A 26,335-nucleotide genomic window follows, 5' to 3' on the forward strand; every position below is an offset into this window, starting at 1 on the left:
CAGTCTTGTCCCCCAGACGCTGCTTCGAGCGAGGAGTCTGCGCAGGCCTATTGATATCCTAGTACCGTACACAATGTCCTGTTGTTAATCGGTGTTGCTGATTGCCAATTCGCACTCGGCATCGTCCGAAATATCCCCTTTATCAGATCGCAAACCTTCACTCTCAATCTCTCTCTTATCCATCATGTCTAACTGTTACGTGAGTTTCGACATTCGCGACGAGGGAGACTCATATCTGATCTATTTAATGGTTATAGTTCGACATCACCATCAACGACAAACCCGCTGGGCGCATTGTCTTCAAGCTCTATGATAACGTTGTACCGAGGACCGCGAAGAACTTCCGCGAATTGTGTACCGGTCAACATGGTTTTGGATATGCTGGCTCTGCCTTCCATCGTGTCATTCCCGGCTTCATGTTGCAGGGTGGTGACTTCACCAGGGGAAATGGAACTGGTGGCAAGTCCATCTATGGCGAGAAGTTTGCTGGTGAGAGTCCCGCGTAGTAGCATTAGGAGACTCATCTGATCGTGATATTTCAGATGAAAACTTCGAGCTCAAGCACACTAAGCCTGGAATGTTGTCTATGGCAAACGCCGGCAAGAATACTAACGGCTCGCAGTTCTTCATCACCACCGTTGTCACTAGCTGGCTCGACGGTGCTCACGTAGTGTTTCGGTGAGGATCATCATCAATGGACATCGATCATAACTAACTTTTTTCTCAGGTGAGGTCGTTGAGAACATGGACCTCGTGAAGCAGATCGAGAGCTATGGGAGTGCATCTGGCTCGACTAAGGTTCGCGTCGTGATCGCCGCCAGCGGTACGCTCTAAGACAGAGAAGTCCGAAGCAAGAAGACACCTTTATTCGTAACGAATAACTTGTATGTTTTATTATAAATACTAGCAGCTTCCCGTGGCCTCGCCACTCAGGTCGTTGGATCTACTCTTTGGTCCGTGTGAAGGATAATTGTGTCACGTCCGATAAAAAGTGGAAACATATGACACAACATCATATCAACCTCGTTACACTGATGGTTTAGAAATCAAGAGAACGGAAATTTCAACTCCAAACATGCTGTAGCCAATTAATTAACTCATGCTGTAGCGGAACTTTCCTCCACGATGCTTGTTTGGGGCGAGAACAAAGCGAGAAGTCGAACTTTATCGATGTTGTTCTTTGATCCGCGGCGTTGCTTTATTAGAGATTCGGAACATTGTTCCTGCAGATTTGAAGCATCAAACTCACGGATCCGTAGGTGGGGTAGTTTGATTTGAGCCTTTCTTTCCAATTTGCGCTTTACATCAACTCGCGTGTGAGATGTATTAGCTCGCGCAGAGTTGCTCATCAAAATGAAATGCCAACATTGGACAATGTAAGAAGCACATAGTGAACGAATTTTCCTCGTTCCTGCATTGTGATAAATTACATAAGTGATTTACGAGTCCTATCTTATGAGGAGGCAATAATCCATGCATACTAATCCATCATACTGACGAGAAAGAATTCATTTCCATCGACACCGCAATCGGCCGCTGTGGTAAAGGGTGTCATTCAGTCCATCTCCATTATATAATTAATGCAACTACCGACCATAGGTGCCTGAATGGGTCGAGTGAGATGCAGCACTTCATTGTCGGTTTGTTTGAGTATATTCTTCCGACGTGCAGAGAAGCTCTCGTCTTGCGACACCCTACCGCTCAGCTCCGGGCGGTAGCGGTTATAGAGTTCGGAAGAATCAGTATTTTCTGAGACTGCTGCGTCGGCCTTTAGATAGTATGGGGCGTTCAGGACTGCGATGTACGAGTTGACGTATACTGTAAAAAGGTACCAAGCACTGGTTAGCACCATTCTGAGAGAATGCTTTAGCCGTACATTTCGCCACCCAAAATTCAATGCTGAGGAATATGAAGTTCGTCGGCATCACAGCAAACTGTAGGAGACCCTCAGAGACGAGATGGCAATTACAAAAATTGGAACCTCACTGTAATGATTGTTGTCAATGAAAATACACTGTACGAAAGATAAGTCAAAGTAGGAAGAGGGTGGAAGAGGAATACCTCGTCAAGCAGCCGGTACTAATGGTGTAAAGCATGAGCCTTGTCACGAGGGAATCGGTGCTAGGTACTCCAAGTAAGTATCTCAAATCCCGACAGGGAAAGGACCGCTTCTTACCCAGAGAACCCTGTACGAGAGGTTGCGAGGAGATAGCATAGCGATGATGCAATTAGGATATCGAGAAAACTAATTGTGCCCAATGTCGAGTATATCGCCCAGTTGTACTTATTTAAATCTGAGAACAATGGGCTCTGGTATCTGCTCACTATCAGCACTTTGTAGAGTTGCGGGGTACGCTGGTTCGCTCACGTTGCCCAAATAAGAGCTGTGATTGGGTGAAATTGATGAGTAAACAACAAAAGTAACATGCGAGCCGTCCTCACTGATGGCGACACCTGAAACCATTTTCAATATTCGGTGAAGAGCATTTGCAAGCGGCAAACTTACCTGAACATAGGGCTACGATTGTGCCCTAATATCGACGGAATGAAATGGCATATTACGTGAATATCTGTGCGCACCCACCACTGTTATAGGGAGAACTTTTGATCGGCCCCTGTTGACTATGTTCATCATGTTAGTCATGGAAAATGCATTGGTAGGGGAACAAATACCTATCCATATGCGATGGACATACAGACTACGAACCAAAGAAGCATTACGGGGATGTTGCATAAAAGTGTGCACATCGAACTTACAAATGTACCCCCCAAATGATTATCACCTGTGGAGTGCATCTGAGAAACGGATCACAGAGTGTAAGGGTTACAACTCACGTCGAATGGGATCTGAAGCTGCACGAGTCCATTAATAAGAGGCTACTCGGAAGGCAGAAGTAGGAGCTCACTTGGGCACTCCACACAACTACTGGGAGCGCGAGGATGTTTGCGAAGTTAATGACCAAATAATAATAGTTGCCATGGACGATCAATGCCAAGTGCACTGCATCGAGTATCCTGGGTACAATGCATAATCTCGACATGCTCGATAATTGCAACTCGAAGTGACACCTACCAAAGAATAATGACCTGAAACGGCTTCACTGAGAATAGAACTGAGAAGAAGATAGCATAGACGTACGGCCCACTTATACATTGTCATCCCTGTGCCTCTATGTGTCTGAAAGTATATGAAAGCTTGAATGGTTGTCACACCAAATAGACTGATCCGTGAGATGTTACGACAGGGAATGCTTAGCTTTGTCTGCATACTAGTGAGAAAACAGTGGACTAACGCTGTTGCAAAGATGGTCCCGATAAAAAGTGCCCCAAACGTGTCCCCCAGGTCAATTTGTGGGAATAAAGAAGACATTGCTGCTAAGACAATTCAGCAATGCAGTAATTTCGTCGTACTATATATTCCTCGGCGATGCTGTAGAGCTATATAGCCTATGGTGCATGACCTTCCAAAAGGGCGGCCTTTTGATGCATCATAGTTTCTGATGGCCTCAGGGCTGATAGGGGGGATACATCCATATGGTGAGGCATAGCCCCGTGTGACGGACAGTAAAACAGGATTGATATCGGGAATGTCCCCTTAAATGTGGTTCTATAGTTCGACTGGATCGCCTGCGTACCGTATGATATGTTAGATGCAAAGTTACTGAAAGAACTTGCCTAGAGTCCTGACCCAGCAAAGCGAAGGAAGTGCAGGACTCAGGAGTTTGTGGGAAAGGCATCAATCGCTGCAATTAATTGCCTGATGTGGCGTTTCGAATCTTATTTGTGGACATGAGTCATCGAGGCTGTTCAAAATGATTATATAGTATATCTCAGTATATCTCGGGGAAATCATGATGGCGGACCTAAAATGTTTCAGGAAACATTCAAACTGTGCGAATGATTCTGACGCCCCCAGGCCCCTGTGAGGTCACCACAGGTTTCTTATGACATCGAGCTCAGCCTGAACTGATGAAGCATGATGGACCGAGCGCGGGCATTGCTTTGGTACCTTATGTGTTGTGTTTGTTGTTGGAAGTGGACGGAGGGTCAACATGTAACTTAGATACGTGCGTGCCAAAGGGCCCATCACTGTGATCGGAGAGGTGAGTGCGCGCGCGTTCTGATGTTTGGTATAGTTGTGGGGGAGTGACGCCTATGGGTGGGATTCAGATGGAAGTGGTCGATGCACACCGTGACTGTGCGCAAATATGCAACTCAAAGGTGATCTATTGTTGTGGGCGAACCGCAAGACGCGGAACACGATGTAGCGCTGGTAATCTGACTAGAGAATTTTTATTGGTGCACAGGATTATCGATGAGGCTCTTACATTGATGAGGCTGCATATGTTGGGCGGGTGGCGTTAGGGTGTGTTGGGAGACTGTTGGGAGACAACATATCGCTGTCTTTGTCAATTTTTTTGCTGTTCCTTTCGTCCTTGCGATCTTATAACACCCCTATGTATTCATTGTACATTAAAATTTTCGACATCTTGTATTACACGACTCACATCCTAATTCACGAACACGCCTCTGATTCTGATTACTCGAAGAATGATAACTAATTGTGGAATGAAAGAGGATGGATACAAAGGGTAGGGCGACGGGTGCAAAGCGCTTTGTTTGCGACCCCTACAGCAACGAGCTTTTGAGTTCGATAGAAAGAACAAAAAGACACCACTATGACCGTCTTCTATTACATGCAATGCAAAAATGATATCCTGTGCCTCCTTCAGATGGCGATGTTGACGGATGAAAAAAAAAAGAGAACGAGAGAGAAAGAGCTAGATCATGTGCACGGAATGAGATGTGAATAGGGAGGTGGGGTGCCACGGGTGTCTATGCAGTCGCGCGTTTGATCATCTGAACGGGGTCGTCATCAGTATTTATTGGAGAACGAGATGAGAGCACTCACTTCCCGAGCCCACCGCAGCGTCTTCTTCGTCTCTTGCTGCATACCGCGCTTACTGCGGAACTCTTGAGCGATCCATTCGTCGAGCAGGTGCTCTTTGATCTGGCCGTTGGGGAAGCAGTCTGCGAGATCACCGATAAGACCGAAAGAAAGCTTCACGACGGAGTCGGATCTCTCGTCATCGGCTAGACATTGGTGAACGAGCTCGAGGATGCTGGGGACGTGAGGGAGTAGTGCAGGTGCTAGGAACGATCATGAGTGTGAAGATGAGTCGTGTACGAATATGCAAACCTTTATCAGTATTCTTGAACCCAGTGACAACGCCAGTGTATGCTTCTAGGATTCCTTCCCGTAGTTGTGCGACGTAATCCATGAGATCGAAGTCGAGCTAACAAGCGCCAGTCACCTCTAATGCAGGCTCAGAAATCACAAACCAGCTTACAGGGTTAGGTTGCACAGAGCCCGCTTGTCTCAGCACATCCATAGTCGTATTCAAATACGGATCAAAAGCGGGTCCGATAGCGAGCGCGATATCGCCAAAGCACGATAGTATTGAGATCTTGACGTTCCGGTTAAGAACGTTGCTCTGCAGGTTCTCGAGTAATACGTTCATGAACGCGCCCGCGTACTGAGCGCTCTGATCGCCAAGTGCACGCGAGATGTCCCCGATGATGCCTACAGCAACCATGCACAGCTGGGTATCTTCGTGCGCTTTAAGGGCAGGATACAGGAATGGCAGGAATGCTTGAATATATGGTGCGAAGCCCGCTTCCAGCGCTGGTGAAGGTCCTCAATCTTTGGGCGGACATAATGGAAGGGGAAACGTACCGGCAGCTAGAGATCCAACAACCAGGAAAGCGTCTTCAAGCACAGTTGACGTCTTTCCTGCTCCTTGGATAAGCTGGAGGATGAGGGTCATGATACGATCTGCCATGGGTTGAATGCCTCCCCCGAGCCTCCGAATGACGCTCTGTAGATGTATATGAGCTACAATGCCAACAACAGGAACCCGATAGCTTACGATGACGACACTGCAGAGATTGCTCTGTAGTTCATTCCAGTTATTACGGTCGTCGACACCGACGATCTGGTTCTAAAAATAGATGTGAAATGCAACCGAAAGTGACGCGGTGAGAAAACATACCTGCATATTCAGAAGTTGCTCCATTCTCTGCAAAATAGCAATGACGGTGTTTTGTACAACAGGGATACAGTCAGTAGTAGAGTGGGAGACATATGAAGTTATAGCTTCATATGCGGAAGTTCGGAAGTTCGCTTCGTTTGCGGTGCTGTAAAACAACATTAGGGCGCAGGTCACGTTAAAATGAATGGACTGACGTCTCCGTAACCCTCAGAAGAGCGCTTACTATGCCCTCAAAATATGGCGAAAGCGGACTCTCAGGAGCGGAGGTGATATATTCGTCAAGGTAAATGCCGATTTGATCAGCGAGGTTCATGAGAGCCCAACAACAATTGGTGATGATACGCGGGCGATCAACGAGACCGTTGACGAGCGCCGATACAAGAGGATGGAGATGCACATCAGGCTTGATCGTTACTATTAGTAGATCGCAGATTCGCCCGAGCGTCCACGCTGTTGTATCTTTAACATGGAGATTCTCATCATTCATCATGCCGATCAAAAGAGGAAGTGCCTGGTTGACGAGAGGGGTGAGAACTTGTGGATCAGGACCGTCGAGGATAGAGCCGAATGTCATCACGGCTGCCTCGCGTTGGTGCCAGTCTTGAGCCTTGATGTGCGCCTCGATGAAGGGGATGACAGCGGGCACGATCGCATCTGCGACGGCCTGAGCCATGTAGTTGAGGCAAGTGCCAGCACTCATAGCAAGGTTCCATTCGCCCTCATCAGCGTCTTCGTCTTGTTGCGTCAGGAGGTTCAGGAGGACCGGAATAACTTCCGGCAGAGCAACCTTGGCAAAGTGCTTGGACTCGAGTTCGGGTGGCTCGTCGTATTCAGCTGCCTGACGGAACATCGCGATTGGTTTCAATAGCGAATATGCATGCGGCGTACCTCTCGTGCCTCATGGGCAAGCTCAATCTCTTCCTCACACACTGTGGTCCAAAATTCTACAGCTTGCAACGCGACTCGTTCATCCGAATGCTTCATGCCCATGACCGTAAGCTGAAAAGTATATTTATCAGGAAGACTCGCGGTAGAATAAACAGGTGGTCGTACGCCGAACAAGGCTTGTTCCATATAAAACGCCATCTTGTCATAGTACAGTGCCATGATCTTCACCAAACACTCGAAAGCGCCGACTTGAACTGATACCGAGGGGTTCTGAGTAGCTTCGCAAACGACTTGCATAATGTAGTTTCGTTCTCCCTGATGTGCATTAGCAATTAGAACCAAAGAAACGAGGGATATATTACTTCTCGGTCGAAATTGTCCCGTACGAACTCCAAAGAATTAAACAGCGCGTGCACTGCAGCCAGCTGGACTTCCGAGGATGGCTCCTCCTTGCGAGCGCCATGAATAACAGCCGTCAAAATTTCGTTTGACCTCAAAGCCAACACCTCCGGTTTCTGTAGTACTAGATGAGTGAAGACTGGTCGAGTGGCACAAAGTCAACGTACTATAGTTTCGCAGATGTAACCAATAGCCTGCAGGGTGGCGATCTTCAAATTGGTGTCATCGGACGTGTTGATGAAACCGAGGAGAATTTCAATGAGATCCGGCCATTGGCCGACGGGCAATTCTACCGCTGCGATCGCGGAAACAACCTGGGCGGCGACTGCGCCTGCCCTTGGTTGAGGAGAAGCAAGAGTTAAGAGAGAGGCCTCCTTGATCTTCTGCCTGGCATCGACATCGAGGGCCATCCATCTTGCGGAATACTCATCTTGCCTTGTGGAATCCTACATAGGATGAATGAAGGGATGACAGGTAAGGAGGGACGCGTTTACGTACGCGGGCAGAAAGGGCATTTTTGAGGGCAAGACCAGCAGCATTACGAGTATGGATTTGAGAGGTCTCATTGCGTAGCTCATCTGACAACATCAGCATGTACGCCGGCTGTAGACGGTCTGAGCATGCTTAAGGTAAAGGAACGAAAGGTTGATTGTACGCACATAATTCTCCCTAGAAGCACTCTCGAGTTGCTGAGTGGCATTTTGACGCGTTTCAGTGTCTGTCAAAGGTAGCTGATGGGTTAGGACGAGTAGATTTAAAAGAGAAAAGAGGCTTACCAGGAGATAGGGTATTAGCAAGGAGTGCGCTGGCGTTCATGATGATTTCAGAATCGTTTCAGCGTGACAGTCGTTGATATAAAACGAAAAAGAGAGATGGGTACAAGAAGAAAGATCAGCAGCTGGCGTTGGTGAGGAGAGTAGCAAACAGATAAAACGGGTTTGGATCGAGAGACGTAGACGATGAAGAAACCCTTGTAACAAACAAGCGCGGGTTTTCAATTTTTAGTGTTTTCTACTGCCAACAGCCTGCAACAGCCTTGCAGGTGCTCTTTCACTACAATCTAATTAATGGCAGATCGCGTATGATTCACTTAATAATTTTATCTTCAAATAATCTCATTCATAGCAGGGTCGTGCTCCAGCAAGAGGTGGTCGAGGTGGTCCCCCACCTCGAGGTCGCCCTATTCCACCTTCTTCTGATGTAAAGTGAGTCACACTAGGACCCTATATGAGTGGCTCCTCATGTTGGAAAGACTCAAGTAAAGGCAAGCGGGAGGCCATCCTCGACCTCTCCAAGTACGTCAACGAGAGAATACGGGTCAAATTTACTGGTGGTCGAGAAGGTTAGCCAATCGATCCTCCTCGATCATCGTCTGATCAGAACATTTTTTCAGTGACTGGAATCCTGAAGGGGTATGATCAACTACTCAATCTCGTCCTTGACGACGTAGAGGAACAGATTAATGGTATTCCATCAGGACTCCCAATCACAGTACACACCACTAACAGTCGACCCGTAGAGCCAGAACCTCAAACCCGTACATTGAACCTTGTAGTCCTTCGAGGACCCACCATCACTCTCCTCAGTCCCGTCGATGGCTCAGAAGAGATTGCAAACCCCTTTGTCGCTCAGGAGTAGATGGTACCATTCCTCTTCAGTTGTCCGATGTATCCCTCTACTGTTTGTAAAACTATGGTGACCTGACTACATTCCGAGAGCAAATTTGCAAATAGGAGATGATCCTGTACTAAGTTATCGGTGAAAGCAAGAACTATGTAAGCACGTGTATGTAGCATGTCACCTATCGCAAAGCACCATTAGGTGTCAGATCCACCGTCGCAGGGTCTGCACGAATGCGTCTAAGGCGAGGGGCAATCATCTTGAAAGTATTGTATCGTGGAAACTCATCGATCGCATGCTGGTGCAGCAGAGTTGGTGAAGGAGACGGCGAGCAACTTCCGGATATTGGCGAAGATGATTCACTGCTAGACCCGCATACAATGCCCATGCGTGCGTGCATGCTGGTGCGCAGCGGCGAATGCGGTGGCGAGGGCGGAAGATGCCGTGGCATAAGTTGGACACGGGAGGTTATCGTAGTAGTCGAGGGGGTATGTGAGTGCGAGTGCGAGAACGGCGCTTGAGGAAGCGGCGAGGATGAACTGTCTCTAGAGATATCGATTGTAGCAGTGTTGTTAGTGGTTTGATCAAGATAGCTTCGCATGTAAAATGGCACATTAGATGACAAGTGAGATGGCGCAGGTGCCGGTAAGGGGTATGTGGGAAAGCGTGGCTGCGTGCCCGTGGTTTCATAGAATACAGTATTTGTCGAAGCAGACGTGTCTGGATGCAAGCGGGGAGATTGTGAGGTAGATATCGACGGTCCAAATGTAGGAGTATATGCAATGGGTATGGCGGTGGGCCAGGAAAAACGATTAGACTTGCCGTTTGGAGGGCCAGATTGTGAACGACGAAGGAGCTCAGCTTTGTAGGCAATTAGGGTGGCCTCGTTTGCAGCCGGTTGAACAGCATTGTTGTCACTAGGACGTGAAGATCTCGAGGGCACTCTGCCTCGGATGCTAGGTCCAATAGCAAACGATGCAGGTTCGATAAATGACGTGGATGCCAAGGGAGTTGCACGTGATCCTTCCGTAAAGGACTGGACAGATTGCACTTCATCGGATTCGGTAGCATCCGATCGACGCTCTTCATCGCTAAGGAGATCAAAACGTTCAGGAGATGATGCTGTCTTCCCAGTCTCCCGCGCCATTGTCGAAGACGTTGCCAATGCAAGGCCTTGGTCAAGCTGGTCTTCAAATATGGCGTGGTGGGCAGGTGGAGCCTCTGGTGGGGGCGGGCTAGTCCACTGGGTCCTTTTGGGTGCCATGTGCTCGGGTGGGGTGCGAGACGGAACGCAATTATCGCCTGAATGTCGATTTTCAGGCTCAAAGAACTCAGTTTGGGGCGAAAGGCGCTCAGCGGGTACACCTTTGGGTCTCATAGAGTTGCTACCAACTGTGTATGGTGTCTGGGGAGGAAATGAGAGGCGAGGCGGGACGAAGACAGATGGAGGTGACGTCGTTTGTGGGTCTTCAGTCTTTTCTTCACACAGTTGAGCAAGTGCGACAAGGGCACGAGGGCGCATCGCGAGGATCCTGGATGCGCGCATGAATTCTCCGCGTATCTACCGTCTTCGATGAGTAAGGTCACCATCAACTGAAAGCTAATGTACCTGGTAAAGCCCTTCTTTTGTTACACATCGGGCAACGTTGAAGTCGATCTCAAACGGATCCTGTTATTCGGATAACTCGTGACCAGCCGAACAACGATTCATTACTGTTCACGTACCTCTATACAAAACCGATTTCGCTCCCTGGAGTCATTATATCGGCTGCCTGCCAGCTGCACAGCCCATCAACACGTAAAAGTACGGAAGGGATGCTGGCTACTTGCCTCGTTTTGCCATCCCTTGCTCTCCTTCTTCAATAAACCTGCTCTAATGGAAGCAACGCCTGTATTGTAGGTAAAATCACGAGAATAATATCGGAAGAAGTCAATCAGCCTGTTGGAAACTCAATTCAAACTCAAGGCCACGAAGCGAACGAACAATAACTCACAAATCAGCCACGCTGTCGGTATTAGATGATTGCCATCGTTGGCGTAGAAGTTCTATATCGTCAAAAAACCTACGACATTGCGTTAGCAATGCCTCGCAGTTGACGATAGCCAAGACCGACCAAGTATTATGCCCCCCAATATGGGTGTCCTCCTGAAAGCAATCAAGGTTAGAACGAAAATTTGTGAGAATGAGTCCGCATACCTGAGAGATCGGTCGTAGAGGAGGCATTTGCTGTAAATTTGGTAGTACAGGCGGATTCTTCACATGTATGAGGAAATATATGACCAGTAAAACGTAACCGTAGGACGATAGTGTCCCCTGGTACGGAGAATTGATGTTTCTGCTCAAGCAATGAGAATATGCAAAAGCGCCAGATAACATGTGATCCCTACCTCCGCTTGCTCCATACTTTGACTATCAGACAGCCGTTAAATATCGAAGAATGTTGATAATCCGTGATTGAACTCACGGAAGAGAACTAGAGTCCGCACACGTGTGGGATCGATCATAGCATAGCACATGAGCAACCTTGTGTTCTCCAGAGCGAGTCTATTCTCGAAGCCGATATCGCAAGCGATACCAAGTGGTAATCCAGGAGATGGATCTAGGGAGAGCTTGACGATCGGTATTCGTGCATGAGGTAGAGGTTTGACGTGGAACTTGGTTTCTGCATCACGGTAAATGAACGTCGACACGTATTTCCAATGCCAACTGACCGCGTTCTAGGAGGTCACCAAGCATCGTAACCATGTCTGATGCAGAGAGTCGCTCGGCGGAATCGATTAGGCAGCAGAGATCCATATCTGTGTCAAAATATAGCTCTTATGAGCAATAGATAAACCATTCCAAGGCTCACCTGAGTTGCGAAGGCTAAAGCCATTTGCCGTGCTTCCGAACGATAGCAGTCGGCTGTCAGGTTCGATTGTGCGAATCAACCTCTCAAGGAGTTTCCTGACATCTTCCTTTACAGCCATTTCTTCTTGGGTTGGAAGAAGTCGGATGACGAAGTCGAAAAGAGCTTGTGACATTTCAACCACGAAGAAACGGTGCTTGGAAGCATGTCTCCGCTGTGCATGATAGGGACCAGACTGGACACTGGATGTACTCTGCGCCATGCTAGAAACCGAAAGCTGGAAGCTTGTGGAACTGCTTTGGTGGGCGACAGAGACAAGCCCTTGTGCGCCTGGGGAGATGGGAAAGGCTTCCACAACAATTGACCTTCAGAAACGTGATGGTCAACTTGTTAGCAACTTTCCAAAGGGTCTGCCCAAATGAGGAAGCCAACTTCAATTCTCAGCATCCGGGTCAGTTAAACTTGGACACGGAAAATATTATAATGGTTGTGGCAGTTCAATGCTAGCGGACGGCATATGGTAAGTCTTATCTAGTGGGATAGGACATATGGTAATGATCAACCGGGCACAACTGAAGCCGACAGGGGCATCATCCCCATGTCATGCAGTTTCTTCGATCCTCAGAAGTATTTTCTTCCCATACATCCCTCGGCCTAAGCGTGCTACAAGGTCACGAATCGTTTCAGACGCATTGGCATCACTGTCCATCCCCCCAATCGTCAAAATCTCATGGTCAGGGCCCTGAAGCTGGATACCCGAGGTGAGATGGATCAGTGAGAAAAATCATCATGTCCGTACCTTCCCATCTCGCATGAGGGTAGTCAGCGTTTCAAGCAGTTCCTGGCGTTCTTCTATGGATTTGCCGTTATACCAACGAGTTTGCCAGAACCCGTGACAAGTAAGGTTCTTGAAAATAAAGAGCGACGTTGGAAGCGAAAGAGGTTCCTTGGACATCGCCCCGTATGACACAAGATGCGCGTTGTTACCGAGTAGTCGAGCCATGAGGGTGGTCGTTTTGCCGCCAACACAGTTGAGACCAAGGCGGATACCCTGAAACTACTCAGGTTGTCGAACAGGAAGATGAACAATGCGATACCTTGCCTCCAGTCCACGTTTTGACCTTCTCTCTCAAGGATTTGTCAGAGAGTTCGTCATATGTCACAACGTGCGTTGCACCCAGTGATTCCAGATGTTTTTTCAGCGATTCAACATCCTCACTTTGGCTGAATGAGACAAGCACATATGTGTGGTAAATATCACCCACCGGTCGCGAATAAAGTTGATAGTCTTGTACCCCTTGGCAGCTGCGATTTGGATCACAGCTTGACCGACCTGAGAAACAGACTACGGTAAGGATTGCCGCCAGCGCACAAATGTAACCCCATACATACGGCGCTATTCGCACCATTTTGCACAATCCAGTCTCCTTCTACAAGTTGGGCAAAGTCGTGCAGCATGTTGTAAGCTGTTGAGGGGTTGACCTTCACCACCGTCAGTATTGAAGCAATAAATGTACTTGGTTGAGACATACGGTAATCGTAGCAGCCTGGGCCTCTGACAAACCCTGCTTGGGAACCTTTATGACATCTGACGGGGATACATTCTTCGCCGACGACCACGTTCCGCTCTGAGCCTTGGACATAACGACCCAATCACCCTTTTGCAGACCGACCACACCCTCCCCGATATGAATCACTCTGCCCAGGCCCTCATTCCCCCCCACGAATAGTGGATGATCCTTGACCTGGGAGAGGGAGGTATCAGGCTCTGGCTTCGCGGGGTAAACGCCCTCAATAACATTGAGGTCCGCTGGATTGATGGGTGCGAGTAGAAGCCTTATGTTTAAGGTGTTTGGAGGTGGAGGTGGGAGATCAGGGAAGGAGAATGCGGACAGGACGCGGGCTGGGTCACCATTGGTATTGTAGACTATAGCTCGATTACCTGGCAACACCGACGACGTGGAGAAAGCATTGCTCGGCAGGTTATTTTGTAGTCGGCATGCATGTTGCAGCTGCGGCCGTTGCCAATGTGCAAGTGCTCTAGCACAAGAGTGAGCTAAACTCATTTGTAACTGTAAGTTGACCGTAAGGGTGATTTTCCCTCGGTCGGAGTTGCGGGTAGTGAGAACACGGCAGCTGAATACGGCAAACCACAGTGCTCATCGTCGTCGGGAACAGAGATGAAAACTATCAACGTAGTAAAATACCATGATATTGAAATCAGAATTTTTTGTATTTTTTGCGTCTTTTTCAGATTCTACCTATTTTTGCATGTTAAGATTTGATCATCATCGCGATGCCCGGGCTAGATCACTGCATAAATGTTAGACACATAGGAGCGAGACACGATAAAGAGGTCATACCCAAAAGCAGCATCGATGCAGGCCTTTACATCTTTGTAGCTCACAACGAGACAGCTCTGTTCATCACGGGAAACGAGCATGATACGCTCGTCTGTGCCAGCGTCGAGCTAGGAAGAGAATGAGAATGTTTTCCAGGCAAACAAACAAAGAGCACCTTATTCAAACAAGCTAAGACATGCGAAAGATTGATGACCGGATTACCGTTCTCGTCCACTTGATGAAAGACGTAGTCTCGGAACAGCTTGATGATGTATCTATCACCCGTTTCGGACCAGCGAGGCTCACGGGCAAACCTAAAACGAAGCTTGAGATGCTATGCTCGGGTTGAGCAGTGATAAACGTACACGGGTCGCTCATTGATAAAACCAAATTTGCAAAGAAGGCGAACCAGACGCCCATTTTCGAGCTCGCTCATGAGCTCAGCTTCAAGCCTGTTGACTGAACTATATCAAAAGTATGAGTATTCGGACAAGCATACATCTACTTTCGTTTACCTGTGCATACCATCCATTTCGTGGACCAATCGGTTCGTTCCGATCATGTCGATGACTTGTGCAATGTTCTGAGAAACAATGAGACGGGCACAAAGAGGCAATACCGATGATGAGAAAGGCCAACCTTGTGTGGACCTGGTTTGGAGATCAAATAAAGAGCAAGAGTCTTGACGTCAGCAGAGTACTGGCGACCCATCATATCAAGTGCTTTAGGGAGCGTGTTCATAGCTGCAAGGTTATTGCAACAGAGAGCAAACACAAGGCGGCCAAACATTGCGAGGTCTTCTTGTTGGGCGATCGCAGTATCCTGGCGAGGATCATAAATTAGGACGTCTGCAATACCGCACGAGCCAATGCGAATTCTGAGCGCAGATATCAGATGCGTCACATACGAGGTGAGAGAGCGCACCTGTTCTTGCCAGTAACCATTATTTTGGTTGCATCAACCATGCGTACTGCAAGGCCCGCTTCGTGTACTGCTTTGATGGCGCTGGCAATTTGAATTATGTACGACCATAGAGTGGTCTCGAGTAAGGCTGCCGAGTAGGCTGAAAGACGGCCGTGCTGAAATACCGGCGGCTTCTGTTTGATGTGCATTTCAAAGAGAGTCTGGGCGTTCGGGTAGTAGTCATACGCGACCATCAAAGCTGGTCCTCACTTGTCAGCACGAGCGAAGTCAAATAAGGGTCCAACGTACAGTTGTCGTTGAATGCACGAGTAGTGAATGCTTCACGGACACGAGCTATGTTTGGATGCTCGACACGCGACCACGTTTCGATAGCTCCAAATGCAGCTTGGTGCATCAACCTGAAATCTGCGCAAGTCAATATTATGGGGTAATTATCCTGATTAGAACAAACTTTCAACGCGACGGAGAGCATATGGTACACCGTCGTTTGAACTGGTTGCGCGATAGACGGTAGAGTACCAGCTGAAGAACTTGCGCCGTTCTGTGACAGAAGGTTCAAGGAGAGCAAGGGAGTGATACCCCTGGAGTTCGTCGGGTAGGTTATGTCCGGGTAGTGGAACTAGTTGTGAGGCTTCCGAGCGTTTGTGCAGCTCCTCGCGAATCGCATCAGAGACAAAGTGTGTTGAGGGAAAGGCATCCGGAGCAGGGTGCGAGTAGAGATGATAGTCCAACTATACACGATAAAAGTCACATGTCCTTTTCCGCAGATGAGTATGAGAAGCTTACAGGTTGCCTTACAAACGTTGCCTGTTGAGATTGATAGAAGTTGCCTATAGGTGAGCCATGATCGTCATAATCCACCTACAATGAATATGGGTATATAAGCCTAGCAAGAAGTCGCACGAGAACATATTCGCACCTGCTGATACTGATTGACTAGTTGTTGCTCCAATGTTTGAGGTGTGTGATTGGAAATAGAGTCTGCATAATCATCGTATTCGTCGTTATTCTGATAGAAGATTGAAGGTGAGGGACTACACAGCTATTAGTAGTCGTTGGGTGGAGCATAGATTAGTCTTACGAAGGAGCGAATGACGATGCAGAAGTGGGAGACGGAGTTGCAATGGCATGAAAAGGTGCCTTCGGCACAAACACGGGAGCGTTGACGGCCTGTGCAGACAGCGAAGCAGGAATAGGTGATTCTGAACGTGGCCTGAAGAAATGATGAGGGCCCAAAGCAGTAGAACGTCGGAAACACTCCGTACGGATTATTTGAACCTTCAACCTGAAGAATCTTAAGAGGGGTGTACATACTGTGGAAACCAGGGACAACATACCAGTGGGTGATAATAGATGCAACCTTTGTCTTGATAACGACAAGATCTGCATGACGAATTCAAGAACTATGTCGCCGCTAAAGAGTTGATTTTACCCATAAATCAAGATATTCCTACATTGACGCTGGGGAGAATCTGATGAACCGGGTTAAATTGTGCATGGATAATCGCGTGAATCGAGAGTACTACCTCTCTTAGCCTGTAATTTAGCCTTGTCATCATTGTCTGCCGGGTTGACAATCTTGATAGCAGAACTCGAGGACTGTGGCCTTGGACTTGAGAAATAGGCCATAGGAACCTCCGGGTTGCCGCCTTAACTTCAGGTGATCTTTGCATCAAACATCACCTATAGGCTTAGTCATCCAGAATAGACTCATCGGCGCTTGCCGTGCTTAACGTCAGTCTTATGCATCGGTGAAGTAACTCGAGTCTCGCAGCACACGCCATGGATCGACTAGCTTCACAGTCAGATCCGCCAAGCTCATCGACATTTTCAAGTTCCTCAACCACCGGATTTCAGGGGAAAGTTGCGGAGTCATTAGACAAGCTCCCTCCTAATTGTAAAGACTTGGTGCACAAGTACTCTGCGTTCAACAAGTTCATTCTATACGAGAACAAACTGCGCTTCTATATCGTTGCCTCTAATGCCTCTGACTCGCGCCACCGGATTGTCAAGATTGACCGCACTTCGCAAAGTGATCTTGCCATTGTCGAAGATGACACCGACTACAGCGGCAAGCAGATGAGCAACATGCTTAAGATGCTGGAGGATGGTAACAAGGGATCTGGTGGGCTTGGCAAGGCACGTGTGATCTTTGGCATTGCAGGTAAGCTGGTCACCAACGCGTATATGGTCACTAACGGCCTTCCGTCACTAAGGGTTCGTAAAGTTTACCGCTGGGTGGTATATGATCGTCATATCAAAGCGTTCTGTTGTGGCACTTCTCGGTGGTCACTATCTGTACCATTGTGAGAACACTGAGATGATACCTGTTCCCTCCAACCACAAGATTGAGCGTCCTGCCGAGGAGCAGCGCCTTGTGAATATGTTTAAGCAAGTTGACATGTCAAAGAACTTCTACTTCAGGTGGGCGTGGTTCAAGTGTGCGAGCTTTACTGATTAGTATATATGTTTCACTCTAGCTACTCCTACGATATCACCTCTACCCTTCAAAACAATCTCACCAAGCCCGAGCGTTTCAATGCCACCACATGGCCCTTCAATGATCGATACGTTTGGAATTTTCACATGATCGCTGTACCTCTCAACGATTCCCCTGCCACTGGTGTTCGTCGTCCGTGGCTATTGCCCCTCATACATGGACATGTAGACCAGGCTAGTAAGTGGATCGACCGTTGACACTACACGCATCGTGATGCTTAGTGCGCTGCCAGAACTCACTGTGCTTGGGCGTGTAGTCTTTGTAACACTCATTGCCCGTCGGTCGCGCCATTATGCTGGAGCTCGCTATCTGACGCGCGGTGTTAATGAAGAAGTAAGGAATCGATATATATATATATAAATCACCTTGTTTCTTAAGCATTTACCAGGGAAACGTTGCAAACGAGGTTGAGACGGAACAAATTGTATCAGAAGCACTAACGACACCATTTTACTTCCCTCCTGCCGGTTCTTCGACAGGCGAACATCAACGTCGACCAAGCCCTCACTATACCAGCTACGTTCAGGTGCGGGCCAACACTTTTTGCGATCTGTCATGACCTTACATCTGACACATCTTTTCAGTACAGAGGCAGCATTCCCATATACTGGACGCAGGAAACCACTAGCATGACTCCCCGACCGCCTATTGAAAGTACGTCCTTTGTGACTTTTAAGTCACCTTTCTCTTGACACACCCCAAGTCAGCGTCGTAGATCCCTTCTATGTTGCTGCATCTCGTCATTTCGATGACCTTTTTTCACGATACGGCGCGCCAATCACAGTTCTCAACCTCATCAAACGGCGGGAGCCGCAGCCGCGCGAATCGAAATTGTTGGATGAGTACACTCAATGCGTCAAGTATCTGAATCAATTTCTTCCGGATGAGTACAAGATGGTTTATCGGGCTTGGGACATGTCACGGGCTTACAAAGAGTATGACCTTCATGCAATTTTGAGCGACGGTGTCTCAATATGACTGTAGGAAGACGCAGGACGTTATAAGTTACCTCGAGGACATAGCGGAGGTATCCATTCAAATGACGGGTTTCTTCCATTCCGGCGCGGAACCACTCGCTCACTCACTCCATAATGGTAACTTGTGCGTATCATACACGCCCATTTCAAACGCCACTTTGACTTATGTCATTTCCAGTGAAGAAAACGAAAATTGTCGCAGCTCAATCTTGCTGCAGAATGGTGTATGCCGCACCAACTGTGTTGACTGCTTGGATCGCACGAATGCAGCACAATTTGTTTTCGGGAAGCGTGCTCTGGGTCACCAGTTGTATGCCCTTGGTGTTGTTGCCAGTCCAAATCTTCCATTCGATTCAGATGCGGTGAACATGCTAACAGAAATGTATCATGACCATGGAGATAGTTGCGTATGCCCTGCAACTTGTGTTATGCATCGCTGATGTTTATTTTAGCCATTGCACTGCAGTATACCGGGAGTGCACTTGTGAATCGGGTAGAAACATATCGCAGGATGCCCCACTGGAACAGTCACTCGAGGGACATCATCGAAAACATCCGCCGTTTCTATGCCAATTCTCTTCTTGGTACCTACTTGCGTCATACTTTCGCTCACTCAAAACTGACAAGTTACCTCTAGATGCAGACAAACAAGCAGCAATCAACCTCTTTCTTGGCGTTGCAGCGGAGCGCAACCTGGTCCACCCTCCGAAACGTGGGCAGTACCAGCAATGGTTCCAGAAGCAGCATCTTCAGATGTTATACGAAGTGACTGAGTGCTCCTCAGCGTTATGTGACTTCGTCAACGTCCGCGGAGAATTTTGGCCGGAGTACTACCGGCCGCTGTTATTCACTTCGTTAGGAAAGCATTTTGCGTATTCCATGAATAGCACATTGAAGCTACCGGGGTAAGCAGTACTGTACAGTGACGAAATTTATGCTAATTCGTCTGTCGTCATTTGTAGGAAGACTATGAAGGACATCGCTTACAGTCCATTTCTGCCTCACAGCACTCATCCAGCACACCATCCACGGTATGTGTTCTAGTTAATCTATATGGTATTATCGTGTGAACCGTGTCCTAGGCTCATGGCAGGAGTTCGTCGTTGGATCGGCGCATATCCTTCGTCTCAGCACGGGTTTTCCAAGAAGGCATTAAGCTCCAAACAAGAGGTGTTGGAATCGGACCTGCCTTCCAGTGATGATCCTCGCTCATCAGCTGCGCTTGCCAAGAGATTGTTACATCCAGATGTGCCACTTGAGGAGCAAACAGAGTATCTGAAGTGAGTTTCTTTGGAATATTAGAGATGATAACTAAGCTTATTTTAGATATGTTGATCAGCGCTTTGCTTTGCTAGAGGCATGCAATGATGAAGCGGAACCTGAAGACAAAGAAATATATGAAAGGTTTGTCAGGAAGTCAAAGGGTGTTATGGAGGAGGTTAATTCGTGTGAAATTTATGTTACTTATGTTAAAACCATGGTGGCAGAAGATGTAGGTACTTATGGAGAGGACTTAGTGGCTACATATGAACAGTGGCTTGGGTAGAACATCTTGGTTGAGCTCGATGATAGAAGGAGTCACTAAATATTGATGGACTGAGTTGATGACGACGAGGTCCCCGTGATTATGTAAGCTACATTAGAGCTGTTGAGATCATACGAGTCCAAGCCTGTTGTGCCTTTGGCACCTCCAGTCTTCATCATCTCACCATAGTGTTCAACACAATTTCAATAAATAAATCATTGTCATATCAAACATACACATCTATACAATCTATTGTACATCAATTTTCAATCAGTCTTCTAACCACCTCTGTGTACACTACTGTACCATTTTGATCAATTCAACAGCCTCATGTGATAGTGACATAAAAACCCATTTCGACACCACCTGGGTTGCCCTATCAATAAGCCTAATTATACTTGGTAGTGACATGTCTCGCCAACTTTAATTAGGCTTGGAATCATTAAATCTCAACACCAGTGTTAAATAGTTCCCCAGCTCTCCGAAATACCTTCAAGAAATACTGTATCTACCTCACTATGGTGGAGACGGGTGCACGGGCCTGTTCGGCAAGCATCCCGCCTGGCAGAAATTGCATTACCTGTTCATTTTAATCCAATTTGAACCAAGGGGCTTCCCACACTTCCCATACCTCCTCCTCATCATGCTCATAGTCCCTGCTGTTCCCCTTCTCCTCATCTTCCCTCTTGCTACCTCCCTCTTGCTACCTCCCTCTTTCTGCTTCCTTCTTGCTGCTTCCCTCTTGCTGCCTCCCTTGTGTGCTCACCTTGCCTTGTATCCTTGTCCTTTATCTTATTGTGCCCATTGTCCCAACCTAGCCAATGCCTCGCAGCTCAGGTGTCGGGAGGGTCAAAGGGCTCTCCAAATCTGTCATATCCCATGACTTCAGAGGGTGCCATTGCTGTTCCAAAGTCCTGATGGCCGGCAAACAACGCCAGCATATGGCACAGGCAGATTCAAGCTGTCAGGCTGCTATACAAGGTACATCCATGTTCTTTGTTATTATAATGCTAATTTTGCACTAGAGATGTCAGCAGAGGACCAAAGCATCATTGAGAATATGATGGCAGATTTTGGAATGGAAGTGGAGGTGTTCATGCATACAGCACCTCCAGGTGAAGAGGCTTTTGATCTCAGTCATACAGGTGGGGAGCACGAGGCATTCAAAGGGCTCGCTCATCAACTGGCGGATCTCACTGGTCAGTACATGTTCACAACTATATCCAACTCTTCCTATGATAACACCCATTGTAGTCATCACATTGACCCACAATCTTGGGGAGAACAGACAGAAGATCAAACAACTCATTGGAACCTTGAGATGGATCACCTAGTTGATGCCTACTTAAACTATCACTGTTGAGATTCTGGGGATGTGTTAAGACCATGCTCAGGGGTAAAGCGGAGTCTGAGGGGCTTGGCTTCAGCTCGTACGCTGCGCCCCTTACCCGAGTACGTGCCTCTAATTTCGGAATGTAGTCCAACACGAATTCTATGAGTTCCGACAGGACATCGGAACGGGGGTCCTCTGAAGGAGGACTGACAGACTACTAGGTGAGTATGGGAAAGTTGGGTGGGGGTTGTTCTGCCCGACAGGAGGGAGGCAGGAGACTACTGTGGTGGGAACCAACAGTAGAAGTGGAGTGGGAGGGACTGCTTGGATGAAGTCTGAAGCAGAGCAGAACGGAGGGGACGGATGCGAGAATGCGGGGTTTAGTTCTGACGCACGGGAAGTTGGACAAGCGAAGGAACGGGGGAACAGGGGAATGGGGGAATGGGGGAACAGGGGAACTGGGGGAATGGGGATGGAGGATGGGGAATTGGAGGATTGGAGGATTGGAGGATTGGAGGATTGGAGGATTGGAGGATTGGAGGATTGGAGGATTGGAGGATTGGAGGATTGGAGGATTGGAGGGTGTCTGACCTAGGGAGTCAATCCTCTAGGCCGGCTAACAGGAGTTGACTAGGATCAGGCCCAAGTCAAAGAACAGAAGAGCAGGGCTTAGAAAAGGTAATATTCAGACTGAGTATCTACAGACAAATGTACATATGTTTATATACTCTAAGTGATGAGCATAGCATAGCAGAATGCTATGTGCTGAGTGTACAGGATTACAATAGGATGACTGAGACATACAAGAATAAGGCTCAGGGAACAGTATGTACGTGACAGATCAGAATCGCTAGGGTATAGGGATTACTGGTGATCTGAAAAGCGGAACTATGATACTAAATGGGGATAGGACCAGTTGAGTGGTTCCTAGTCTAGGAGTGGACTGGTGAGGCTGGTTGGATGGACTAATAGTCGGGTGGGACAAGATGAGCGGAACTGAGTGGGTCCGAAAAGCGGAGGGAGTAGGAGTAGGATTGGGTGGACCAATAGGGCGGAGGAGTGGAACCCCAGATAGGGTCGGATGGAAGGGGTATGGTGTCGGAGGACATAGGGGTAGTGTCAGAAGAGCGGAATGGGGTCGGGTGGAAGTAGCGGGGCTAATCCTGCTGAGATGCACTTTGTGCATTGTCGGAGAAGAAGGAATGGAGTGGACGGGGAAACAGGGGGTTGGACCAGGGGTGGGGATGTTCACAGGTGGTATTGGAGGTGCTCAGATCTGGTATATGACAGGATGGTATGCCAGATATGTCGGATCAGGACCTGTCAGGCATCAATGCTTCATTTTTGATTAATGACATTGAACTCATTGATACTTTCAGTAAGTTTGAAATGGTGCTTTATATCTTAATACTTATTTTTTCTTTGCCGCAAGAAGGCACACACATCTACAACCATTACCGTTGCATCAGTACCCTAATGAAACTCTTATCTACTATGGGTACATTGGGTGTGCCCCAATGTATCCTTCTGTTATGATATTGCCTTGTACACTCACCACCTACCATCAATCACATTGAACATGTCACTGGTTTAGTATCCAATCACAATGCAAAACTTTATGTTACCTTCATGATGTACATACAATGTTTACATTGAGGTTCGCTTATTTATGTTGAGTTTGTAGTTTCCATATCAACCATACCTAAAAACGCAATTCTCTGCAGCATATGACACTTTTCTAGAAATCATTCATTGTGTAAACCAGCACCTGCAGGGGGTGCTCAAATGGGATACTGTTGACTGGCATCTGCTAAACTCATGCCCTCTGTGCTTTTATAATCTCGACAATGAGCCTGCACTCAATTTTGAATGGCTGGTATCCATTGATGGTAATAATAGCCTGAAGCGATGGGACTCAACCATTTATGGGACAACTGCTCAATCTGATTCTTGCAATGCTCATTCGGATTCATGCTAGTGCTGTTGACAAGTTTAAGGATGAAGTAAAATCCCAACAAGTAAGTGCTCACTATTCATACAACTATCTTCTAACATTATCTTTTAGACAGACTCAAAGAGTGATGACAACTGGATGGATGAGCCCACAGACACAAATCTTGCAGGAGCATTCTCGTGTGTGAATTGGTGGAGAAACACTGGACCAGACACATGTAAGAAGATGTTTGCAGTATTTGAGGAGTCGGGGATTTTCATTGCTTCATGCCGACATCGTTTTGTGCTTCTAGCATGTGATATGATCTGAAGCGGAGAACTGTAAGACTGCATTCTGAAATGATTTTGCTTGTACTGATGTGTGTTGGCAGTGCGAAATATCCATTGGCAATCATCAACAAGCTGCTTACTGTGTATGGCCAAAATGGAGGTTGTGCTTATGATATCGGTTGTGCCTTCTAAAAAACATTAACCAATAGCACATTGGGTCCTCATGCACACAATTGAAGGTGCCAGCTTGACTGGCACCTGATGTATATTTCGGGAACAGGGCATACTGAGGGCAAGGGTTGCAAGCACATCTTCTCCGCATCTAATGAGCTTGCACGTAGCACAAGACATGCTAACCATTTTCATCACCACCAAGCCATTGAGGAACATTTTGCATTTTGGGATGCCAATAAGTATGCTACACTTAGTACGTCATGACACATTTACAACCACAATACTGATGCTTGCTGTCAGGCAATTATTTGTGGAATCATTATTGAGAAGCGTTGAAATCAGTTTGGTTGTTGATGGCTGAGCTAGAGACTATCAAGGCTGAGCTATGCATCAGTGACGATGACTTCCCTGGATTCTTCGATCAGGAATGCATATACCTGGATAGTTTGAAGCAGCCAGCTCCACAAGATTGGCTCTCTATATGTTATGTTGAGGTACTTGACAAAATTGCAGAATGGAGGTGTCCTACATTAGCTATTAACTGCCACCCATCTCTGATGCCGAATTTTAATAGGGCTGAATGGGATTTTGCCTGTGAATCCGGCAATAATGCCCTTACAGGAGTAGATGCTGGCAGTTTGGAACAAATGAACGACACACTCAAGCAAGCCTGCATCTGCATTGATTCTTCCTACACCAAACTACAGCATGCCGAGAGGCTTGTCACTCGTTGCGAATGTGTCTTATCTGTTGATGAGAGATGGGTGATTGGTGGCAAGGAATACAACCATTTCAAGGAGGAAGCAACACTTGGCAAGTATTGTGCTGCATTAGACAAGCTGGAACATTCGGTCATTATGAGATTATTTGAACTTTTGAAGCTCTCATTATTGGGCACAAGTTTGAGTGTTCCGCTACTAGTAGGTGCTTGTACTATGACTGATTGATTTGTTTAGGGTACAAGCTATGTCAACAAATTAGCAAAGCTTTACAGCTCAAAGTGGACCAAAGCGGACCATTCATCCTATCGTCGGACAATGTCGGACCCGCTCCAAATTCAGGGCACATACTCGGCTAAGGGCGCAGTGCAAGAGCTGAAGCCAAGCCCTGACCCCTCTGCTTCCTGAGTCGGCACAGTACCTAACAGTATATTAAGACCTCCTCTTAGCCGAAGTATACTGATAAGAAATAACCCCTATTCCAATAAGTAAAAACATATGTCCGACATGACCACCACCACCCGCACTACCCAGAATTCCCTCTGTGCTGCAGGACTCCTGCCTTCAAGGCGAAGTCCTTCTGACATCATCGCGACCTTCACCAGCTTCTCCCACTGTCACACCGCTAGCACACATGGCTCCACCCGGAGTTACACCAACCTCATCACCCACCCACACCCCAGCACTCCCACCTGCACTCACGTCTCCGACGACCAATCCATGACAGATGGTCACGACCAAACCCCGAATGCCCCTAGAGAGCCAGGAGGTTCAGTCGGCTCTGTCAGGTCGGGAGGCCCGGCGGTGCAGGCGGCCCCCCATCAGACAACGAACCCTCAGGGGGTCCCACTGACGGATTCCCAGTCGATGATCCCCACGACCTTATTTTTCTCCGCCTTTCGCAGGCAATAGACAACCTTGCCTGCAGCTCTCAGTGCTGCTCCGCTCCTGAGGAATCAAAATCAAGGGTCCACGAGCCTGACACATTTGACAGCTCTGACCCTCGCAAGCTCCGCGCCTTCTTTGTCCAGTGCGAGCTTAATTTCCAGAGCTGCCCCCGCACTTACTGCTCCAACCAAGCAAAGGTCACCTTTGCCCAATCTTACCTCAAGGGCATGGCCTTGGAATGGTTTGAGCCTGACCTCCTTTCCGACTCCCTCGGGGACTGCCCCAACTGGATGGACAATTACTCCGCCTTCATGTTAGACTTGCAGACTAATTTCGGTCCTCATGATCCAGCAGGGGACGCGGAAGCTCAACTCGAACAACTCCATATGCACAACAGCCAATGTATTAATAAATACATTGTCGAATTCCAGCGGCTCACCTCGCAGGTCCGCGGTTGGGGGGATGGTGCCCTCCGCCGCCAATTTTATAATGGACTTCCCCCCCCGCATCAAAGATGAAATCAGTCGGCAGGGAAAACCTTCCGCCCTCTCAGAATTCAAAACCCTTGCGCAGATAATTGATGCACGCTATTGGGAATGTAAGGTGTTACGGCTGTGTTGTTCTATGAACTTCTTTTCTTCTTTCCCTTGATCCACACTGACTATGCATGACTCTTATCGCTCTATATTTAGTTCAGTATGACTCAGATACCTCATTGCTTACACATGTAGCTTACTGATCATTACCTATTATTATGTCATACCCTGTACCCTGTTTACTATATAAACCCTGGCTAGGTGACACTGATTCTTCAGCTTAACCTACGCTGGTTTTCCTCTGATCACTCTGACTTGATTCTAAGTTACCTCTTCGGTACTTAGCCTTTACTTGAACTTGGGTGTTCTTTAGACAGTTGTCTAG

The 26,335-nt window shown here is 47.6% G+C and overlaps 10 protein-coding genes across 10 annotated transcripts; 5 read left to right on the top strand and 5 right to left on the bottom strand.

Moving 5' to 3' along the window:
- Nucleotides 1–184: 184 nt before the first annotated feature.
- EDB91DRAFT_1246768 (cyclophilin-like domain-containing protein) lies at nt 185–834 on the top strand (the record flags this gene model as incomplete). Its single annotated transcript, XM_041322707.1, has 4 exons — nt 185–199; nt 258–489; nt 543–659; nt 728–834. 4 exons carry the CDS (start codon nt 185–187, stop codon nt 832–834), a joined length of 471 nt encoding a protein of 156 aa, XP_041179001.1.
- Nucleotides 835–1,343: 509 nt separating this feature from the next.
- EDB91DRAFT_197456 (uncharacterized protein) lies at nt 1,344–3,335 on the bottom strand. The gene is made up of 16 exons (XM_041326394.1): nt 3,294–3,335; nt 3,140–3,221; nt 2,907–3,087; nt 2,836–2,853; nt 2,758–2,783; nt 2,674–2,699; nt 2,585–2,622; nt 2,507–2,531; nt 2,443–2,454; nt 2,369–2,384; nt 2,177–2,317; nt 2,062–2,121; nt 1,987–2,014; nt 1,877–1,934; nt 1,595–1,818; nt 1,344–1,536 (listed from the first exon to the last, which is right to left on the bottom strand). Exons 3-16 carry the CDS (start codon nt 3,039–3,041, stop codon nt 1,489–1,491), a joined length of 855 nt encoding a protein of 284 aa, XP_041179002.1. The 5' UTR covers nt 3,042–3,087; nt 3,140–3,221; nt 3,294–3,335; the 3' UTR covers nt 1,344–1,488.
- Nucleotides 3,336–4,836: 1,501 nt separating this feature from the next.
- Nucleotides 4,837–8,156, bottom strand: EDB91DRAFT_1080748 (karyopherin Kap95; the record flags this gene model as incomplete). The annotated part of the gene is made up of 15 exons (XM_041315275.1): nt 4,837–4,860; nt 4,913–5,151; nt 5,201–5,297; nt 5,352–5,686; nt 5,738–5,879; nt 5,931–6,002; nt 6,054–6,198; nt 6,248–6,891; nt 6,942–7,052; nt 7,107–7,256; nt 7,304–7,456; nt 7,508–7,786; nt 7,839–7,943; nt 8,000–8,058; nt 8,117–8,156. 15 exons carry the CDS (start codon nt 8,154–8,156, stop codon nt 4,837–4,839), a joined length of 2,595 nt encoding a protein of 864 aa, XP_041179003.1.
- Nucleotides 8,157–8,567: 411 nt separating this feature from the next.
- Nucleotides 8,568–8,978, top strand: EDB91DRAFT_1050521 (uncharacterized protein; the record flags this gene model as incomplete). The annotated part of the gene is made up of 3 exons (XM_041313537.1): nt 8,568–8,682; nt 8,734–8,805; nt 8,860–8,978. 3 exons carry the CDS (start codon nt 8,568–8,570, stop codon nt 8,976–8,978), a joined length of 306 nt encoding a protein of 101 aa, XP_041179004.1.
- Nucleotides 8,979–9,141: 163 nt separating this feature from the next.
- EDB91DRAFT_1246772 (uncharacterized protein) lies at nt 9,142–12,071 on the bottom strand (the record flags this gene model as incomplete). The annotated part of the gene is made up of 11 exons (XM_041322708.1): nt 9,142–10,521; nt 10,570–10,629; nt 10,686–10,732; nt 10,787–10,899; nt 10,955–11,023; nt 11,075–11,106; nt 11,158–11,296; nt 11,349–11,370; nt 11,426–11,623; nt 11,673–11,759; nt 11,813–12,071. 11 exons carry the CDS (start codon nt 12,069–12,071, stop codon nt 9,142–9,144), a joined length of 2,406 nt encoding a protein of 801 aa, XP_041179005.1.
- A 154-nt stretch (nt 12,072–12,225) lies between these two features.
- Nucleotides 12,226–14,001, bottom strand: EDB91DRAFT_1123754 (uncharacterized protein). Its single transcript, XM_041318329.1, has 6 exons — nt 13,342–14,001; nt 13,202–13,291; nt 13,075–13,142; nt 12,907–13,027; nt 12,609–12,860; nt 12,226–12,557 (listed from the first exon to the last, which is right to left on the bottom strand). Exons 1-6 carry the CDS (start codon nt 13,873–13,875, stop codon nt 12,411–12,413), a joined length of 1,212 nt encoding a protein of 403 aa, XP_041179006.1. The 5' UTR covers nt 13,876–14,001; the 3' UTR covers nt 12,226–12,410.
- EDB91DRAFT_1123759 (uncharacterized protein) lies at nt 14,002–16,741 on the bottom strand. The gene is made up of 16 exons (XM_041318330.1): nt 16,602–16,741; nt 16,508–16,547; nt 16,413–16,458; nt 16,341–16,360; nt 16,157–16,288; nt 15,995–16,109; nt 15,862–15,936; nt 15,527–15,806; nt 15,364–15,480; nt 15,076–15,313; nt 14,791–15,028; nt 14,667–14,734; nt 14,517–14,615; nt 14,327–14,465; nt 14,173–14,279; nt 14,002–14,122 (listed from the first exon to the last, which is right to left on the bottom strand). The coding sequence occupies exons 1-16, from the start codon at nt 16,702–16,704 to the stop codon at nt 14,098–14,100; spliced, it is 1,842 nt and encodes a 613-aa protein (XP_041179007.1). The 5' UTR covers nt 16,705–16,741; the 3' UTR covers nt 14,002–14,097.
- A 76-nt stretch (nt 16,742–16,817) lies between these two features.
- EDB91DRAFT_1123765 (phosphoinositide polyphosphatase) lies at nt 16,818–20,261 on the top strand. The gene is made up of 14 exons (XM_041318331.1): nt 16,818–17,239; nt 17,292–17,499; nt 17,556–17,752; nt 17,808–17,908; nt 17,964–18,101; nt 18,160–18,229; nt 18,279–18,510; nt 18,560–18,676; nt 18,731–18,954; nt 19,005–19,136; nt 19,190–19,457; nt 19,515–19,583; nt 19,635–19,832; nt 19,879–20,261. The coding sequence occupies exons 1-14, from the start codon at nt 16,858–16,860 to the stop codon at nt 20,096–20,098; spliced, it is 2,556 nt and encodes an 851-aa protein (XP_041179008.1). The 5' UTR covers nt 16,818–16,857; the 3' UTR covers nt 20,099–20,261.
- Nucleotides 20,262–21,104: 843 nt separating this feature from the next.
- EDB91DRAFT_1246775 (uncharacterized protein) lies at nt 21,105–21,411 on the top strand (the record flags this gene model as incomplete). The annotated part of the gene is made up of 2 exons (XM_041322709.1): nt 21,105–21,276; nt 21,332–21,411. 2 exons carry the CDS (start codon nt 21,105–21,107, stop codon nt 21,409–21,411), a joined length of 252 nt encoding a protein of 83 aa, XP_041179009.1.
- A 2,483-nt stretch (nt 21,412–23,894) lies between these two features.
- Nucleotides 23,895–24,754, top strand: EDB91DRAFT_1050628 (uncharacterized protein; the record flags this gene model as incomplete). Its single annotated transcript, XM_041313542.1, has 3 exons — nt 23,895–24,060; nt 24,135–24,327; nt 24,382–24,754. The coding sequence occupies 3 exons, from the start codon at nt 23,895–23,897 to the stop codon at nt 24,752–24,754; spliced, it is 732 nt and encodes a 243-aa protein (XP_041179010.1).
- Nucleotides 24,755–26,335: the final 1,581 nt, after the last annotated feature.

The sequence above is a fragment of the Suillus paluster genome (assembly GCF_016628075.1).
Source record: "Suillus paluster strain FC165 chromosome Unknown EDB91scaffold_16, whole genome shotgun sequence".
Classification (NCBI taxonomy): domain Eukaryota; kingdom Fungi; phylum Basidiomycota; class Agaricomycetes; order Boletales; family Suillaceae; genus Suillus; species Suillus paluster.